Below are 19,904 nucleotides of genomic sequence, written 5' to 3'. Positions count from 1 at the left end.
TATTAATTGATTGATTAAACTCAGTGAGTAAACGGTTCACAGCTATGTGTTGCAGATGACAGGGTTAATGTCGACTGAAGGAGAAGACAAAGTATGTTAAGTATCCAGAGATCTAAGGGTTAAGACTGGAGATGGATGTGGGTTCACTATTTGACAAACAGCAGGTCACTGTTGCACTTTCTATCTAAGATTTATAACTGATTATTAATGACTTAATTCATTTGGAACATAATTAATAACCATTAAAAACAGATTGTAAATGCTTTATTACCCTTTATAAGTGTAGTCTTATTCTAAAGTGGTACAATTAATATAATAAATAAGTTAAATATGACTGAAATCAACAATGGTCCTTCAGCATGCACTGTACAGTGGATGAGTCCTGAGGATAATAATGTGATGTAATATGGTTTCTTGAGCTCACTCTGGGACAGGCATCCTCTCCCTGTTGTCCCACCAGGATGTACAGCACCTCGTCTTTCAACAGCCTGAAGTCTCCAGTGATGTAAACTCCATGAGACCTGAGTGTGGTTAGAACACTGCGCCCACCTGCCGCACCATATGCTGTAATCCTGGACCCACCACAACACATCAGAGTGTTAGAAGAGCCAGCTCCTCTTTTATTCAGTAGTGATGTATGCAGTGTAGACTGAAATACTACAAGCTAGATGCCAGAAACGGTTTTAAGATGTTATATTTAGATATCCCAAGGCTCTTGGTAACACTGGAAACTTGTTAAAAGATATATAATATACTGTGATTTATATAAATTGATGTCTTCTTCTATTTCAGTTGTGAGTTTATTCTAACTTTCTGTTTTCTGTCCTCATTTAAAGTCCTGCTCTGTTATGAACTAACAAATAAACAATCAAATATGTTCTACAAGTATTCAGAGATGGATTCCCTACCTGAAACTTTTTAAAATGTATTTCATTATGATTTGAAGTTGGTAAAAATGAATGCTCAATATCATAAAAATCTTATTATTCACTTAATACTGAAGATAAATATAATACTGTGTATAACTCACAATGCAATTAACAAGGACATGGTATTGCAAAAAAATAAAAGTCTCCAAAATGGCCTCTGCACACATTGTCCATTTTATTAGCTCCACTGTCCAAACTGGTGCACTATGGTCATTTACAGACTGCAGTCCATCTGTTGTTCTGCATACTTTGTTGGCTTCCCACAGGCCTGATTTGGGTGGTGGATCACCCTCAACACTACAGTGATACAACAGTCCTGCTGGAGAATTTAAACATTTAAACACAGTCCACTCTTGCTGGTCCACTTTGTAATTATAAAATCAGAGGCAGTAGTTTTGTCGCCCGTCCTCTAGTCCTGCACAAGTAGGCACTGGATGCTGTATCTGATCCGTATCTACCAGCACAACCCACACAGTAACCCTACCCCAACTGTCACTGCAGCGCTGAGAATGATCCACCACCCAAATAATACCTGCTCTGTGGTGGTCCTGTGGAGGTCTTCACAACGTATGCAGAGCCACATATCAACAGATGACTGTAATGAACATCATCCTTTCTAATAAGAGTTGTACACCTCATTGACCCAGTCATACAGTTATAGTAGTCTGAAAAAGAGTAGCAAAGCAAATGTAATAAACCTCCATTTCTGTGGCTTAAATACAACATCTGGACAGTGTATAGATCCTCATGGGTCCCCTTGGTGCCCCGAGTCAGGAGTATAAACCTTTACAGAATTCAATAAGGTCAGCCCCAGTGCCTCTTCTAAAGTGGACATTACTGAGCGTAAGACTCTACTCTGCTCAGATGCCACCTCACCAATTTCCTTGATTACTCTGGAAATGTGTTTTCTCATTTCTCAGCTTCTGCAGATGCCAATTAAGTGAACAGCCTGGCTCCGTTCGATCCCAGACTAGAGCTGTGTCTAGAAGGAACAAGTTCTAGTTTAATCATCAGTGAAATGACTGCTAAACAATTTACTGAGGAGATGGGGAGGCAGTTCTATCGGTGTGTGAGAGATGAAGAAACTGAATGTGTGTCTGTGTGGGTGTGTGTGGGAGGGAACGGTGTCATTTTGTGTTACTTATCAGAACCATAATCACAGCCAATTTATTGATAAAATACAATCTTATGTATTAGGAACGGGTCTTGATGAAACTAGTAAACAGCAAACAAATTATTATTTATAACCATAAAGCATGGCCACTAATGTTATCTCATATACACAGTGCTATATATGGGGCAGAGGTAGAGGAGCAGCATCATAATCCGACTCCTTCCTCTAGACACAGTTAACCTTGATCACAGAATTTGTGGCCTGAAAAACAGACTCAACTGGCCATACAGGCATTTTGTAGCTCTAAATTTGCTGATACTAATATCTGGGTCTGCTGACAAGGGAAGCCTATATTGGTTGCTGCTTTTCAGCAGCTGCCTGCCTTCTTGTGTCAGATGTGGTTGTTGACGGAGGGAGTCTGCTGTTGTTGCTGCTGGTGGGTTGTGTCCTGTTATCACTGCTGCTCGCTGCTGCTGGTGTCGACCGAGGGAGCGCATCCTTATTGATGCTGTGTGGTGGCTAGCTTAGTATCTGTTGCTGCACATGTCATTCTCCAAACCGTCAAAAATGTTCACAGAAGCTATTCACAGGACACAGTTTGCTGGATATTTTTGGTCCAGAAGTGACATCTATGTGTTTAAAAACTGTAGTATCACTGCTGTGCCTGATCCACTCATACCACCACAACACACAATAACACATCACCAACATATCACCGCTACTCTATTACTGAGAATTTTCCACCACTCAAAAAATACTGTGGTGGTCTCTAAGCACTGTGAAAAATGATGAAACAGATCAACTGCAGTTTGTATTACTAGAAAAAAGTGGAGCTGATCAAATGGACAGTAATTGTAGAAATAATTAAGCAAGTTTAAGAAAGATGGATCTGCATAGGACTGGTCAGAGGCATTACCTGTACTTCCCTGTCTCAGGAACTCTCCACATCTGGATGCCCTTAAGCACTCCCTTCGTTCCCACAGTCACATTGATGTTGGTGTTGCGGTAGGCGCTGGCGCACTGAGAAGGGGTGGGACCATCTGGGCCAATGGCTCCACAAGTGTGGAAAGTCCACCTTGGAGCTGCAAATACACAGAAAACAGACACTCGTTCCATATGTTCATACATTAACAGTTAGTTACATAGACAATTCTCTTCTGTATAACTGTGAGATAATATAATATAATATCTCCAGCCCAAACCCAGTGATGCAGCTTTGGCTGGTTCACATCCAACAGAGCAGCTGTACACAGCCCCATTAGCAATGAACACAAGGGGTTTAGACTGAATAGAGGAGTATTCCTACTACAGCTGCATGCATAACTTTGAGCACTCCCTTGTCAAAATGTTTTGTTGTTGAAAATAGGTGAACACTCTCTACAGTGAACAAAGTCAGTGGAACACTTTGCAGAACACTTTACCTTAAAAATACAGCTTGAAAATCATTGTCAAAATCACTGACATGAAATAGAGAGAATAGAGCCTCTGGGCTGAGCACTGCAGAAACTGTACTATGTCACTTTTGGAGGAAGTTGCTGAGGGACATCCCTCAATATGAGACATGCCATACATTTTGGTCAGGTCACACTTTATACTTTATTTATTTTACAATATCTTAACTACAGCAAATAACCATTACACAACTCAACTGTGCATTAGACACAAATCATCAAACTGTGTAATCTAACCCAGGGTCCCCACTCTGGCACAAACATACAAGTATAAAAATGCTGGGGTCTCCATTAACTCTGAATCCTTATTCGAAACCCACACAGAAAACAAGCAGCACAACACATCTGTTAATAACAGACCCTTGCCCCTGTGCTCTTAGTGCACTTGTAGACGTTGGCCCATGTGCTCAGCCGATCATTTCCCCATGCCCAGCAATGGTGGCACGATGGGGACAGCCATTACTCCTCATTAGAGCTGTAATGGTGCACAGAGGGCTGACAGCGTTTCTCCCATTTGCCATTAGATGGGAGATTGCTGTTGTCAGATTGGCACAGCGGTGCTGCTGGGGGCTGCAGTGGGCTCTTGGAATCAAGCTCCTAGAGATGGAGCCAAGAGCACTTGTGTTTGTTGTTTGTTTCATGCCGGCGAGATGCAGAGAGAGAAAAGATCACTGCTGAGTCTAAATGCTGCAACATGCAGTGGACACATGATGAAACAGGAAAAGACATCAGCTTGACACTATATAACGGTAGTTTTTTGGGGGTTTGAGAGTAAGTAATTTTAATAATCAGTGCTCTGAGGAAATAGAACACATGTGATACAGCACCTGATATTATAACATCCCAGTAATAGTCTAAAATTCAGCATTAAAACTTTACTTGTCAATACAGAACAGAAGCTGAATGTTCATATATTGTATTAGGTTGCATTACTATGGTGTTTTGAAACTTGGACAATACATTACACACACACACACATTTATTTACTACCAGATGTAAGGATTATTAAGCCATACCTTAGATTAGATCTATATAATTACCAAAAGGCTTATTATATCACACCGTCTATTACAACACAAAATTGTTGTATAATTTTAGATGCAAACCAAATTAATACAAAAAGCTGTTGAATATCACCATTATAAGAGTACCATTGTTCAAACTAGGTACAGCTCATACAGGAAGAAGAAATTATGAGTCAAAAATTAATCAATCAAATTGGCCTCTTTTCGCTGGACAAGCTTGAGGTTTTTACTGTCAACCAAAGTATATTTGCTCCTCAGCATTATTCATCACACTGAAAGTATACATTAAATTATTCCTGTGATGTTGAAAACACGTGTATTTAATTCAGAGGTGATGTTCTCTCTGTGGATTGGAAATAGTTTTGAACTAATCATAAACCAGTGTAATTATTCAAATTGAAAGGTCAAATAACCACCGTCACTATGTGAAATCAAACGAAACAAGTGCAAAGGTTTCTTGATAATGGGGTTATCTGTAGCTACCTGTAAAACAATATACAAAACAAACATCGATGCAAGCATTTATGTGCGGCTGCTTCATAGCATAGCGTAGTTTCATTTCATGTTCTTTTATAAAGATTGAACAAATGTAAATGTAATTGGCTAGTGTTCTCCTGAAAGTGTGTTGAACTCTCTGTTGACGATGTGGTAGAAGCTGGGCAAAATTATGTCACTTCACTTTGAATATCTTTGAAGAAGTCCAAGCTTGCCTTCAAAGTCCCAGTTTTGTGGGGTTAGGAGATGGGGTTGGCGGGTATTGGCTTTGGCAGTAGATGGTGAAATTGGATGCCAAAAGAAAAAAAAAAAGTGGGGTTAAGGAATAAACATACGACTTCCTGGCTGATTGACTGTATTTTTGAGAAAAGGGCAAAACTGTGTAAATTGCATTGCTTTCTTTGAACTATTTCATTTAATTCTGATGTAAAAATCTTCACAGTTTAGAGCAACCAATGTCCTGTGCAGTCACTGGCCATTCCCTGCAGCAAGTATGGAGCAAGTTGGCAGTCTTTAAATGCCGCTCACACTTCTCTGCATAAATAACGCTACCACTTACCTTCTGCTTCGCCCACACACACATACACACACACACACACACACACACACACACACACAGAAGCACAAACGTATGCAGATCTCATTTCTCATTTGTCTCTGCCGGCAATGACTGACATGTTCCATTTCCCCATTACTCCCAAACTTCACAAATGAGACTTTGACTCTTTCATCTTTCTATTTCTCTCTCTCTCTCTCTCTCTCTCACACACACACACACACACACACACACACACACACACACACACTCCATGACTAAACAACATAAAATACAACCAAATACAACCAAAAATAGCACAATCAATCCAACTTTTTCTTTTTTTCATATATTAAAATGTGCTCTCTGGGGCGCACACAAGTTCTAATAAGAGTGAATACTGATGGATACACAAACCACACACACACAAATCCACACTCTTACAAATATTCTATTTCTCTCTGAGCTATAATCTGACAAACACACAGAAACACACATACACACACACACACACACACACACCAGGCACCAGCTCTTTTGTCAGGCATTTACAAAAACACAACAGAACCCCCTATAATCTCCTAATGAGCTGTGAGATGAGGCACAAACCCAGAGAGAGCAGGAGCAGGAATATCTCTAAATCGGCTCAGAAGAAAGCAGTGGTGTCACAGACCCAAATCTCTGGAGCATACGCCTTGATAAATTGGGGGAAAAGTCGATATGTAGGCTATAAAGTTTCCTGTTCCTTGTATTGCTGTTTTGAACGACTAAACATAAACATTCTGTCCTCACATGTTCATTACAGAAACTACATTTCCCATAATGCCCCAGCATGGTTCATCAATTGATAGAAAGAATATATGGCAACAATCATTATTATATGTACACCTCTGATCTCCAAACTTTAATGTATGTAGTATCTATGTATGTTAAATGACTACATTTTCTACTTTCCTGCAGCCTGATGTCAACGTGAATGTATGCATACTTGACAAACACATAAATGAATGAACGGTTTTCTAATGTGTGCGCCTGGAAATCATGGATGTACACATTAATATCTGACACTTACCCAACATGAAAACACAGACACAATCCTAAAACTAACCCTAGATAAACATAACCCTAATCCTAAGCTTTAAAGATTTAGAGATGTCTCCCACAGTGGCTTACCGCATGCTTTCTGTGATTCATAACAATTGTATTGTTATGTATTTTAAATTGTAATGAATTTAGTAAGACAGCACCATCAATGTACAGAAGTAGCGTGGCTTATTATTGATGGTATTTTCATTTAATAATCATCAGCTGTAAGAAAGTTGTATGCAAATATTGTCTAGAATATTTATATATTCCAAAAAAATTAAAAAAAAAGCGAGAGGAAACATTTTGCACAATGGCAACAGTATGGAAACATTTATATAAATATAAATATATATATATATATATATATATATATATATATATATATATATATATTCAGATACATTGTTGTATAAATTAATGCTAAAAAGTGATATTAGACAAATACCTTTTTCAAATTGCATTTCCGAAACAGATAATATTCTCATTTCGCAAAGTTGTGTTATTTCACCAGCTTGAACTGATGATGCAAAACTGGGGTAAGAGCATTGCTGTATGTGTCTGAGATTAATTATGCCTGTGTGTGAAATTATTGAAATGGAAGCATAAATAGAACAGTGAAAAAGACTTGGGAGACAAAGCCACATGTCCAAAACAAACCAGAATCTTTTAGTTTCCATGGCAGTATTTTGGCACCAAAGTGAGCTTTAATTGTGTCGTCTTTGACAGATTCTGCTGATAATATCCATTCAAAAAAGATTCAGCTTTCTGTTTTCAGTGCAGATTCACTGACACTACAACTGACAGGCCATAACCATGGCTTGTATACAGGGTGCTCCAGCAGGGCTCCTCCCTCTGGTCCAAGGGCCCTGTATTTGCTCAGTGAAATGTCAAGGGAACAGCCCTATGTTTCCAAGGCCCTGTGATCCCAGGGTGATATGGTCCCTGGCTGGATTATGTTTTTCAGTAGGGAATAAAAAATCATGGCAAATATCAATGGACCATTAAATAACTGTCCACAAATCTGATTGTTTCTCTTCTCTTTCATTCTTATTATGACTAGAACTGGACTATTATTCTACGTATTCAAATATACTCTGGATGCCACCCTCAACCTTGTGCATTATAAGGTTTGTTTAGTTAGGTATTAAGCTTTAAAACCTCTGTATTAAACAATCAACACTCCCTATTCCTATTAAAGAATCAATCCCCTGTCCCCTCACATGATCATTGATGACCCTATGTGACCCTTCTAATATAGGGCTTGGAAACACAGGATATTAAAATGTAGGACACTGTGAATATAGAACATTCTGAACACAGGAAATCATGCGGTACTCGGAAAGCAGAACCCTTGGACCGTACGGTGTTTGAAACCTAGGCGCCTTATAGAAACAAAACAACACAGACATGATCCCTTAATACAGCTAGAAGTTTAGGAACATCAATGGAAGAAAGTCGTTTCATTTTTATGTCCTCAGCTGTAGACAATGATGAGTAAAGACTCATAGCTTGTGTCTTTCACCTCTGCCCCGTGGTCTCTCATCAGCCAAAATGATGGACATGAGGTTTAGCAGGAGCAGAAGGATGGGAGCTAAATTCAGTTTCTCCACTGGCTGTCAGTAAACAGCTCAGACGGCCCGGGTGTTCAGATGTTGTCCAAAAGTGCTAAAACTCATCGAAGCTGATGATAGTTGTCTGTTTCATGTAGTGTGTAATATCAGCACTTGCTTCATCATCCTGACACGCACATGTCATGCTTCCAAAGCCCTCATTCTCAATGCACAATAGCTAAGCGGTCTTCGCCAAGGAACAAAAAACACATAGCCCAGAGGATGTCTGTAATTAGATCTGAAGCGAACAGAAAGCTCCACTAGTGAGAAGAGGCCAGACAATGTCACTGTTTCTGTTCTAATACAGCCCCCATAACAACGTCTTTCATCTCACTACCTCAGATCTTAATTGGTAAAAATGGCTGATTCCAGAAGTGAGGAGAACCCAACTCAGCACATCATGATGTTAGTGATGCGACTCACTCTCTCCTTCTCTTTCTCCCTTCTTTTCTTTCCATCACAGAAAGTAATCACAGAGACAAAGTCAGAAAAAAAAGCTCATCTAGGTGAGCACTGTCCTCCACGCTCAGGAGGTGAGTCAGCACGGACAGCCGCTCTGTTTGGCTGCGTTTCACCACTCACACACACACACACAGTTGGGGGGGTGGGGTGTTAGGAGGGACAGAAGCAAGAGAAATCAATACGGAGATAGAGAAAAGTTGAAGGCGAGTGTGGGGATCCAGAGAGCTTGAAAAAGAAATTACCCACTGAGTGAAAGTAAGAAGTCCATTTAAAGAGATACACATGGCAGATATTTATTTATTTATTTATTTATTTATTTATTTATTTTAAATCATGTTTACTGCACTGTTTTATTTTGTTCCTATTTACATCAAATTTTGGATTACATTTATAATTTGTTTGTTGTTCTTTTTTTTAATTTTACATAACCATTTCCCAAACTTGAATTCTTTAGAGCTGTTGTTTTTGGAGCCAAGGCCTTGAAAACTGAGTTCACTGAAACATACAGAATACAATGTTCAAATCAGGCTAACATCCTGCAGGTGTGATTTGAGTGGTGGATCTCAGTGCAGCAATGACACTGACATAATGATGGTGTGTTAGTGTTGTGCTGGTGCGAGTGGATCAGACACAGAAGTGCTGCTGGAGTTTTAAAACCCCTCAGTGTCACTGCTGGACTGAGAATACTCCACTGACCAAAAATTTATATTAATAACATTAACATTTTTAACATATCTAGCAAATTTTGATGGGTGGGGGGCTGGGGACTAGAGGATGACCAACACAAACTGTGCTGCAACAGATGTGCTACTGTCTCTGAAACTGGTGGACAGCAATCTGTAATTGTAGAACTTACACTCTATATAACTTCGTTCTGATTGGGCTAAACTAGCCCAGACTAAATTGACTGTAATAGAATTAAAAATATATTTCATGATACTGGGTTTGGGTTATGTTGAAGGGTGCTGTCATGCTGGACATATCACAGAATCAGCTGCATATACACAAAATGCAAAATGCAATTTCTTAAACATTGTATGAATCCTTAGAAATCGATTTTCAGAAACAAATATATATGAATTAATCTTGAGAAGAGGCTGGTTTGAAACTACCTGCTTTTAGATAAAGTCATAAAAATTGTTCATATCTGATTTTAAGTAACTTTTATTCACTATAAGATTAGTTTTAATTCCTCCAAATAAAATTAGTTTCTGTCACTTTCAGAGCAATATTTTGAATGTATATTTTTAGTGTGCATTTATGTGCCTCTGGATTCTACTGTACACATAATTCAAAATTGCACACTGTAGATATTAATATTTATTAGGGACTCTTTTCAGGTTGATAATAAAGGTAAAATTAATGCAAATTCTGAAATAATAACCTTATTTGGGTAGCATTTGTAAAACAAAGATTCTCAAACAGCTTCACAGAAATGGGCAAAAATAAATAAATAAAACAATAATAATAATAATAATAATAATAATAATAATAATAATAATAATACAAAAAAAAAAACAAGGGGAGATGAAAGATCAGCCAAAATTAAAAAAAGATTTTTGAGGTTAGGAAGAAAAAAAATAAGGAAAATTAGGAAAACAAAAATGCTAATATTCAACAGTAATATTATAATAATATATTTATATCATAATTATATATATTCAACAAGAATAAATTATAATTGAATGCTTTGGCTGTCATCTGGAGGTACATAATGGATCAGAAAAGACTTCCAAATCTTTGAAGACCGTTGTTTTACCTCTTGGAACATCTAGAAGGCATTTGATGACTTTGAAGCCCATTTTGGAATAAAGCCAGTCAGACGCCTCTTAATTCACAATGGTACAAAGTCGTCTCCAGCTTTAAAACCTAATAAAAGAACAACGAACTGTAGGAAAATCAATTTTAGAAGAAGCAGGCAACCAGCGCAATGATGCAAGAACAGGTGCAATGTTTCTTTTTTCCACTGATATGACTTAGTGCTTTAGCTGCAGAGTTTTGTACAAGCTGTAACCTGCCAACAGTGGTTGTGGGTAATCTGGTAAATGGGGCAATGCTAAACAAATTCTGGGCGAGGAGAAAAAACATGTGTCCTCACAATACTCAGTGTGGGATACATGCAAATATAGCATCGCAATTTTTATAATGGCTTCTTTGAGGGTTATGGTTTTGGATTGAACTTTCACTTTCAAAAATACTGCTTTGACTGTACTTGAATTAAACATGTGCACTCCTTCCACATATATTGGAAACAGTAATAAAGCAGACAGTGACTGGGCTGATGAAATGCACTTTTCATGTTGAGCGTCATTTGCATCAGGTCCATGCAGCAGGATTCCATTTACCTTCTGAAATCAAATTCATCACACAAGAGGCAGATCCTCCCGTCAGCTCTATTTACATTAAATATTTTAGATCATTTCTACCGGGCCATAGCTCTAGTCCTCCAGAAACTTATTTAGTTCACTCTTATTCAATGGTCCTGTTGACTAATGCTTCTATAAAATGGCTGAACTGGTCACAGCTGATTCAAACTGCCATGACTTTGGCTTTCAGCTCTGCGTTTGAGTAGTTTCAAGATTTGTAAAGTGTTCCTCAGGTTATGGACCCTATATTCTCAGAGCATGTGATGGTGTGGAGGAGCTGAATTTTGGGTCTAAGATCACTATGCTGCCCATTATTGCATGGAGCATCAGCTCTCTGGAGTAATGTAGCACGATCCAAATCTTAGGACTAAACTGGAGTGGAGTTTGTGATCCAGAAGTAATTATGGAACAGTTCTCAAGGCTTCATGTAGTCAGACCCATACAGAAATGTGCCAACATGAAACAAGATTTGCTCTTACTACAGGAAGTTTGTACAAGCCTTATTTTACAAAAAGAAAAACTGGATGAGAAGGTGTCCACAGTGACCATGTGCTGTATTTAAGGGGCACCACTGTAAGACAATGATAAGACGAATGCTGTGCCTTTGAGGGGACATTCAATGTTTGTACCTTGTTTTCTGGCGGGGTACAGATTCTGATTATAATGCTCAGCTTAGGCAAAAAATACAAATAGAAATGGGTTTTTAAAAAAAAAAAAACCTCTCCGGTGATATATTTTAGTAAAGCCTACAGCACTTTCCACTAGGCAAGCTGCCACAATCTCTCCACACCAGCGGGGCCTGGATCTGAGTGGGTGGGCTCTCTCTAACAAGTCCTAACGAATTGCAGATTAGCAGCTCATTCAGATTTATTAAGTCTGCGATTGCGTGGGAGTCATGTCACAAACATCACCTGGGCCTCGGCCAAGAATTCTGATTAATTCAACGGCAAGTCAGACGAGAGAGAGAGCGTGAGGGGAATGCGCTATCTCACCTGATAAAGTACATCGGCGCTCAGAGAAATTTACATTCAGAGGCACTAAAGAGACCCTAAACAGATTCAGGAAACACAGGGAACACCAACTTTCTCTATATCTACAGCCATTAACCCCTTCAACATCTCCCCCTTCCTGCTGTTATTAGAAGATCATATAATGTAATGTTATCTGCAGCCTCTGCTTATTATCCCGACTTAAGGTGACCTTCTAAAAGGGTAAATGTGAGGAGGTTTATGTTTCAGACTCAGATTCTCTCTGTGTTATGGTATGAATGCCTAGCAGAAGACTTGTTTAAAATGTTTTAATGTAACTGGCCTTTCCGTGATGTTTAATCAGGTTGACTTAACGTCGTACAGTGACCAGGACAAATAATGATCCGGTAAAGGCCACACTCTTTACACTTACACACACACATGCAGTAAACAATCACTGAGTTAAGAACACATACCTTGTATCTACACTCACTGTCCATTTTATCAGCTCCACTGACCACACAGGAGCACATAGTAGTTCTACAACACACTGTAGTCCACCTGTTTCTCTGCATACTTTATCCCCATTTCACCCTGTTCTTCAAAGGTCAGGACCACCACAGAGCATGTGTGATTTGGGTGCTAGATCGCTGTCAGCACTGCAGTGACACTGACATGTTGGTAGTGTGTGCTGTGCTAGTACCAATGAATCAGACACAGCAGTGCTGCTCAAGTTAAACACACCTACGTCGTTGGTTTACCTTGTAGATGTAAAGTCAGAGACAGTAGCTCATCTATCACTGCACGGTTTGTGTTGGTCGTCCTCTAGTCCTTCATCAGTGAACTCAGGACCCTGCTCTCTGGATGTTTTGGGTTGGTGGACTATTCTAAGTCTGGCAGTGACACTCACTCACTCACTCATTGTCTGTAACCACTTTTCCTGTTCAGGGTCACGGTGGGTCCAGAGCCTACCCGGAATCAGTGGCCGCAGGGCAGGAACACATACTGGAGGGGTCGCTAGTCCAGCAGTGACACTGAGGGGTTGTAAACTCTAGCAACATTGCTGTGTCTGATCCACTGCTTTTTGCCAGACCGCCTAGCAGGCCAGCCTAGAATAGGCCTTTTCACTTTTGACTGACTGATTGACTGACTTCTAATGCTGAGACGCACATGCGCGAGTAGGAGCTGTTAGTTCAGCTGTATTTCACAGGGAGAACCCAAAGTAGTGTTACTACACCATCTGTGGTTAGTTCGGAACTTGGCATTTACACACGTATTATATCTCACAGAGAGAGGGGGACTGCTGATTTCGTCTTATTTCACATGAGTGTGTGTCTTTGCCTAAAATATCATAAAGGGAAATGGTGGGGAGACATTTTGAGGCATTATTGTGTTTATAAAACTCCATATAGCTGCGCATAGCCTCCTTAATCTTTACATGATTTAACCTGTTACATTGAATAAATAAGCAATTCGTTCATTCATTGTCTATAACCACTTATCCAGTTCAGGGTCGCGGTGGGTCCAGAGCCTATCTGGAATCATTGGCCGCAAGCCGAGCACACACCCTGGAGGGGGCGCCAGTCCTTCAAAGGGCTACACACACTCACACATTCACCCCCATGGACACGTTTGAGTCGCCAATCCACCTACCACCTTTTTGGACTTTGGGAGGAAATTGGAGCACCCATAGGAAACCCACATGGACACTGTGTCCACTCACTTTCCACTTTGTTAGACACACCAAACTCCTTATGGACAGTCACCCAGAGCAGCCCCAAATTCCTGGAGCTGTGTGACCATGATACTACCTGCTGCGCCACCGTGCCGCCCTAAATAAGTAATAGTAATTCCTAAAATCAACAAAATGTTCTGTCTTCTTTGTTCTTTGGTGGTAGATCATTTATTCCATCCATCCATCCATTATCTGTAACCGCTTATCCAATTTAGGGTCGCGGGGTGTCCAGAGCCTACCTGGAATCATTGGGGCCCTGTGAAGGACTGGCGTCCCCTCCAGGGTGTATTCCCGCCTTGCGCCCAATGATTCCAGGTAGATCATTTATTATTTATTTTTAAATAAAATGAACAAGAAAAACACAGATGCCGGTGTTATATATTATGTCATATATTGTATTTTAACTCAACTCAACTTTTTTATTTCTGCATTTATTAGTCCTGCCCTCCATATTTTCTGTTCAACACAATCATACAATAAATACCACATGTAAACAAAGACATTGATATGAAGCACCAACATTTCTCCAGACCTTTCAATGACAAGGGTATGTATTTTGGGCTTTCCTGTTTTTGAAATGCCATAAACACCTCTGTGACAATGGCTATATCGCAAATAGTAGTTTCTCTTTGTTTCTTGTAAATGAGTGTATAGTGTATATAGTTCATTCATTCATCCATTATCTGTAACCGCTTATCCAATTCAGGGTCGCGGTGGGTCCAGAGCCTACCTGGAATCATTGGGCGCAAGGCGGGGAATACACCCTGGAGGGGGCGCCAGTCCTTCACAGGGCAGTGTATATAATGTTTGTGTTTATTGTATTGTTGCAATTGAACAAGTGAAGTTAATCATTTTGTCAATCAACCAGTTTTCACCACTTGAAAAAATATAAAGCTATTTTATATCTCACGATAATGACTTGTGATAATGAATCCATGAGTCCATGGGACTCAGTCGGAAAAGGGAGTGCTCTCTCCAGGTTGGAAGTGAGTTCCTGCCTCAAGTGGAGGAGTTTAAATACCTTGAGGTCTTGTTCACGAGTGAGGGAAACGTGGAGCGGGAGATTGACAGGCGGATCGGTGCAGCGTCAGCAGTAATGCGGGCTCTGTACTGGTCCGCTGTGGTGAAGAGAGAGCTGAGCAGAAAAGCAAAGCTCTCAATCTACCGTTCAGTCTACGTCCCAACCCTCACCTATGGTCACGAGCTTTGGAAAGTGACCAAAAGAATCAAACGGCTGAAATGAGTTTTCTCCGCAGGGTGTCTGGACTCTCCCTTAGAGACAGGGTTAGGAGCTCGGACATCTGGGAGAGACTCGGAGTGGAGCCGCTGCTCCTCCACGTTGAGAGAAGCCAGTTGAGGTGGTTCGGGCGTCTGGTCGGGATGCCTCCTGGACACCTTCCTGGTGAGGTGTGTTCCAGGTATGTCCAATGGGGAGGAGGCCCCGGGGCAGACCAAGAGAACATGCTGGAGAGACTACATGTCTCGACTGGCCTGGGAACACCTCGGTATACCCCCAGAGGAGCTGGAAGCAGTGGCTGGGAAGAGGGAGGTCTGGGTTTCTTTATGGGGACTGCTTCCCCCGCAATGGGATGAATGGATGGATGGATGAATGACTTGGCTTACCATCTCTAAATAATTGCTAAGAAGCAACATAATTTTGACTAATGCTTCATAATAACATGCCATGTCATAATAATGTGATGGGTACAAACCTGACAGCACACAGACAACTCCAAATCCACATCCTGATATGTTAGTGTGCAAATATATGGACTGTACCTGCTCTAACACAAGACTAGAGTGAGTTAAAGGAGTTTGAATGAGTTGCCTGTGAGATGCTCAGTAAATTGACATAGGGTAGAGCACGTTTTTAAAAAATGGAACATAGACAAAGGTCATGAGTGCAAAACCAGTGAGTATCAGCAAACGAAGCAGAGGAAAGAAACACAAACTCACAGTAACCTGGGGTAGGCAGCAGGGAAAGGGCTCTTGAGCCTGATGTGGTGGTCTCCATCGGACTGGTGGGTGTTGTAGTAGGTGGAGGAACAGCTGGAGGGAATTCTCCATTTGCTAAAGATAAAAGAAGACATGTCATGGTTAATTTCACATATGAGTTCTGTTGTTGTGCAGTCTACGTGTTCTCAGTGTCCTCAGTGAAAGAGGCAGACACATTTCTTCTGAGCACTGATATGTGCACATGCCTAAGAACTTCAGCGAAGCACTTTCACATCCTTCTCATACACTCCTGCTGTGTTTGCATTTCTTATGGACTTTGAAACATAATTTGAACTCGGTTTTTGACATCTGTAAGCCTTCGCTTTAATTATTTTATAATACTTGCATATTCACAGAGCCTTCGCCAATCTCACTGTAGACTTCAATTCTTAGACGTCGTTACAAATGTATAACTTTATTCAGCATGACTTCATTTGCACTTCAGATTCAACTATTGGAAGTGTGAATTTTAAAGAAGACATGTTCTGCCCTTTTCCCACAAGTTAACACAGTTCCCGGGGTCTTAATGAAACATTTGTAAAATACTTTGTCCAACATACCACAAGGATTCAAGCAACACAGCACCGTTGTCCCCCTGTCTTAATAGCCCTGTTCAGAATGGCCATTTCTATAAATGATAATAAGCCACAGCTCAGTGCAAAGTGAGGGCTCAGGAGTGAGGAGTGAAGAGCAGAAGCTCTGGTTTTTAGCATTTTCACTTGGTTTACTTTCTTTTATGTTGTTGTTTTTTACATATTTAAACATTACACTTATTTCGCTGTCTTTCTTGTGTTTGTTTTACTCTGTTTAACGTCGTATTCACACTTTCACTTAAACCTGTGTCCAGGGCTGTGACTTCAAGTCAGATTTATAGCTGTCAATATTATAAATGTGTGTCACTATGTTATTTTATATGTTTAATTCTGTAATTACAATTAAATAATAACAAACATTTAATTACTACTGAATAGCAACACAAACCGTACCCAATACCATCTTTCAATGTCTAAAACATTTTAGTACAGTGTTATACAAGTAGTGATATATATATATATATATAAAACTCCAGGGCAGATGTTTTATTTTTTACACTAAGACCCAAATGCAAGGCAAGGCAGCACAGGTGGTCAGTTCTAAGCTCAGCCCCCAGCGAAGAAGTCAACAACCAACCGCATGTTTCTTAATTATGATGACAAGCCACATGAGCTGGAGCATTGTTCCTATTTGCCAGGCTCCTGAGAAGACAGATCACTTCTCTCCCCCACATGTGGTCCTGGAGACAATACAGGGACCATGTGAAAAATGCTACCTCTCATCTCAATGTCTTTAATCATCCTCCTAAAAAAAATACATCCACTCTCATGAAAGCAACTCCCGCACCACTCCAGGCTGAGCCAGCGTCATTCATCACAGTCCAGCCCTCCCCACTGCTCGCAGCTTTTCATGAGGCTCACTGCTGGCACAACTATTATCTGCCCTCCCATTTGAGACATCACCAGCAGGAAATGTGATCTGCTAAAAGCTGGCCTCAGATTTCTGCCTAATTCAAGCAGGCAAAAAAATTGTTAATGTGTTTGTTTATTTACTTGAAATGAAACAGAATTGTGAAGAAGTCAGAGACCACATTTTCACAGCTAAAATAAATGAATACATCTACACCCAGAAAATAAATATTCAAAAAAAAAATTACACGGATGTCTCAACAACTACAGAGTAGTTAGCTTTTTAGCATAGGCTTTTTCATCACGCCTCCCTAAGTGACAGGCTCCTATCCACAACATGCTCCAACAATAACACATTCGCAGTCAAATTCTCCAGAGTTTACTATTTCTAATCTTTGCCTTTCTTACACCTTATATTTTATTTTAGAGGAACTCACTTCCATTTTGTTTTCTCATATAAACCCGCTCAGATATTAAACACAACTACAAAGTCCAGTCTCAGACGTTGGCTGCTTTTTCTATAGAGCTGAGTTGTCTGCTCTCTTGAGGGTCTTGTTCCAGATCTGAGGCAAGAGCTACAGCTCCATTTAAACTCTCAAAGATGAAAGCTTTACTGTTCAGCGGACGGTGAGCATGTTGGTGGTCTGTCAACACTTGTATGGTTCTTAGGGTAATGAATGGGGTGATGAGGCAGGAGTGGTAGAGGTTACTGTAGTTTGAGTAGACAGACAAAACAATGGGGTCAGTAGTGTAAGTAAATTTGCCCATGTTTATTTAGTGAAAAAAAAGCAAAAACAACTAGAGAAATGTACAAATAAACAATAATAATAATAATAATAATAATCAGAGAACAAAACACAGGGCAGGAGAACTGGGAGAGGAAGGAACAGTGAGGTGTAAGTGGGACTCTAGCACAGAAAACAGACACTTTCCGAAAAAAGTATGGTAGAGGTATATTATTAGTCATTAAAGGTACAATCTATGTAAATGTACCTTTAAAGGTGCAACCATGGTTTTTAAAAACAGAATATTTTTTTGTATTTTTACGACTGCTTTAAAGAGCTGTGTAAAATATAAGAACATAAAAGTCCTGGAAAATTAAAAACTCTACAATTATAATAAAATAAAGTACAGTTATGTGTTCTAATTAAAAATAAAATTTTGTACCCTTGAGGATACAACCACAGTGGCAGTTTTCTGACAGTGCAGGGAAACCTAGCAACACTGGACTCTAGAACATGCATGTTTAGGAAAGGAAAGAACTACTCAGTGTAAACGATGGAATGTAAACAATGACCAACAAAACAAGGAAGGGAAAGTGGGTATAACTACTGAAATCAAGGTGAGACATAATGATGAGACAGCCTGGGACAAAGCAGGGAACAGGTGGGGGCGGGGCCAGGGGCATGGACAGGGGTGGGTGTGGGGGGTGACCATAGGGACAAACAAAGCAAGTGGACAATAGAAATGAATGACAGCAGGTGAAGACAGAGAGGAGAAAATGGACAGAGAAGTATGTGGATGGAAAGCAGGTTGCAAGTTAGGAATTTTTAAAACGCATGTTGCTTTACATTTTTAATTCACAATATTACATTACAGTATTATCACAATTTTATGTTACACTCATCACTGGATACTGGGCTTTTCTTCATAGTTCCCTGCTGTGAGGCTCTTTTTTTTTCTTTTATCAAAGTAGAAACAGAATGACAGAATGACAGGTGAGCTACAGGGCACAAGGGCATCTGAGCACCCACGACAGTGAAAGACAGTCCTAGCAGGTGGTCTCAAATCAAAGCCCTTTCAAAGCACAACTCTGGAGGAAGTCGTTTAATCCTCCTACCCCAGGAACTAGTGAAATATAGCACTGTGCAGTGATGTGTTTTCATTTCCAATCTGCCCGAACCTTGCTGAGCAACTTCTTAGTGTTTGTTAATAAAATAAAAGACATGCCATTGTGTCATAGACATTGCTAAGGTGTATTTCAATCAATCAAATAAAATTCTAGACTATGTGCTTGAGACCCATGCTCAGTTAGTGGGCAGTTACATTACATTAGAACTCAGACATATCATTGCAATGACTCAGCACTCAGCCTTTAGTCCAGATGAATCTACAAATAAACCCTGCGGTCATTCCTGCAGTCAGCCTCACTTGTCAGAATGATGAATGAATGATGTCAGAGGAAGCTAAAAAGCTGTCTCTCACTGCTCTGAAAGTCTCCTCAGACCAAAATGACAGTATATTTTAGTCTGGTCCACAGACACATCACAGAGCATTTTCATATTTTTGTCATTTTTCTTTTTTAAAGCCATCAAACAAGCTTACAAACAACTTAAAACCGGATATTAATTTAAAAATAAAATAGGAATTAATATAGACGCATTCAAATTTCCATCTGTTGTGACTGCCTAGAGATAAGCCAGAAAACAATAATGAAATTTGTTGTAGCATTGTGTAGTGAAGATGATTCTGAAGGTTATACATAGTGTATGGCCAGTCTGGTCTCAATGTGAATTTACACTTGATTAAGAGACTATTCCCAGGAAAGACCCATTTTGTATAAATCAATTTCCCCTTTTATTGATGTATAGCGTGGGCCATTTATATGGACACAACTTAATTAAATGGGAATGGTTGGTGATATTAACTTCCTGTTTGTGGCACATTAGCATATGGGAGGGGGGAAACTTT

The 19,904-nt window shown here is 39.9% G+C and overlaps 1 protein-coding gene across 2 annotated transcripts in view; it reads right to left on the bottom strand.

Annotated features, from left to right (window-relative positions):
- The window catches only part of alk (ALK receptor tyrosine kinase), a 453,640-nt gene that overhangs the window by 32,524 nt on the left and 401,212 nt on the right, over window positions 1-19,904 (bottom strand). For both annotated transcript variants that reach the window (XM_066675096.1, XM_066675104.1), the window contains 3 exons: window positions 15,733-15,846; window positions 2,960-3,125; window positions 425-572 (listed from right to left, as the gene is read on the bottom strand). In XM_066675096.1, the coding sequence (XP_066531193.1) occupies window positions 425-572; window positions 2,960-3,125; window positions 15,733-15,846 (428 nt within the window). The remainder of the gene's footprint in view (window positions 1-424; window positions 573-2,959; window positions 3,126-15,732; window positions 15,847-19,904) is intronic.

Source organism: Hoplias malabaricus, chromosome 1 (assembly GCF_029633855.1).
Source record: "Hoplias malabaricus isolate fHopMal1 chromosome 1, fHopMal1.hap1, whole genome shotgun sequence".
Taxonomy (NCBI): Eukaryota; Metazoa; Chordata; class Actinopteri; order Characiformes; family Erythrinidae; genus Hoplias; species Hoplias malabaricus.
This window is presented reverse-complemented; position numbering and strand designations above follow the sequence as displayed.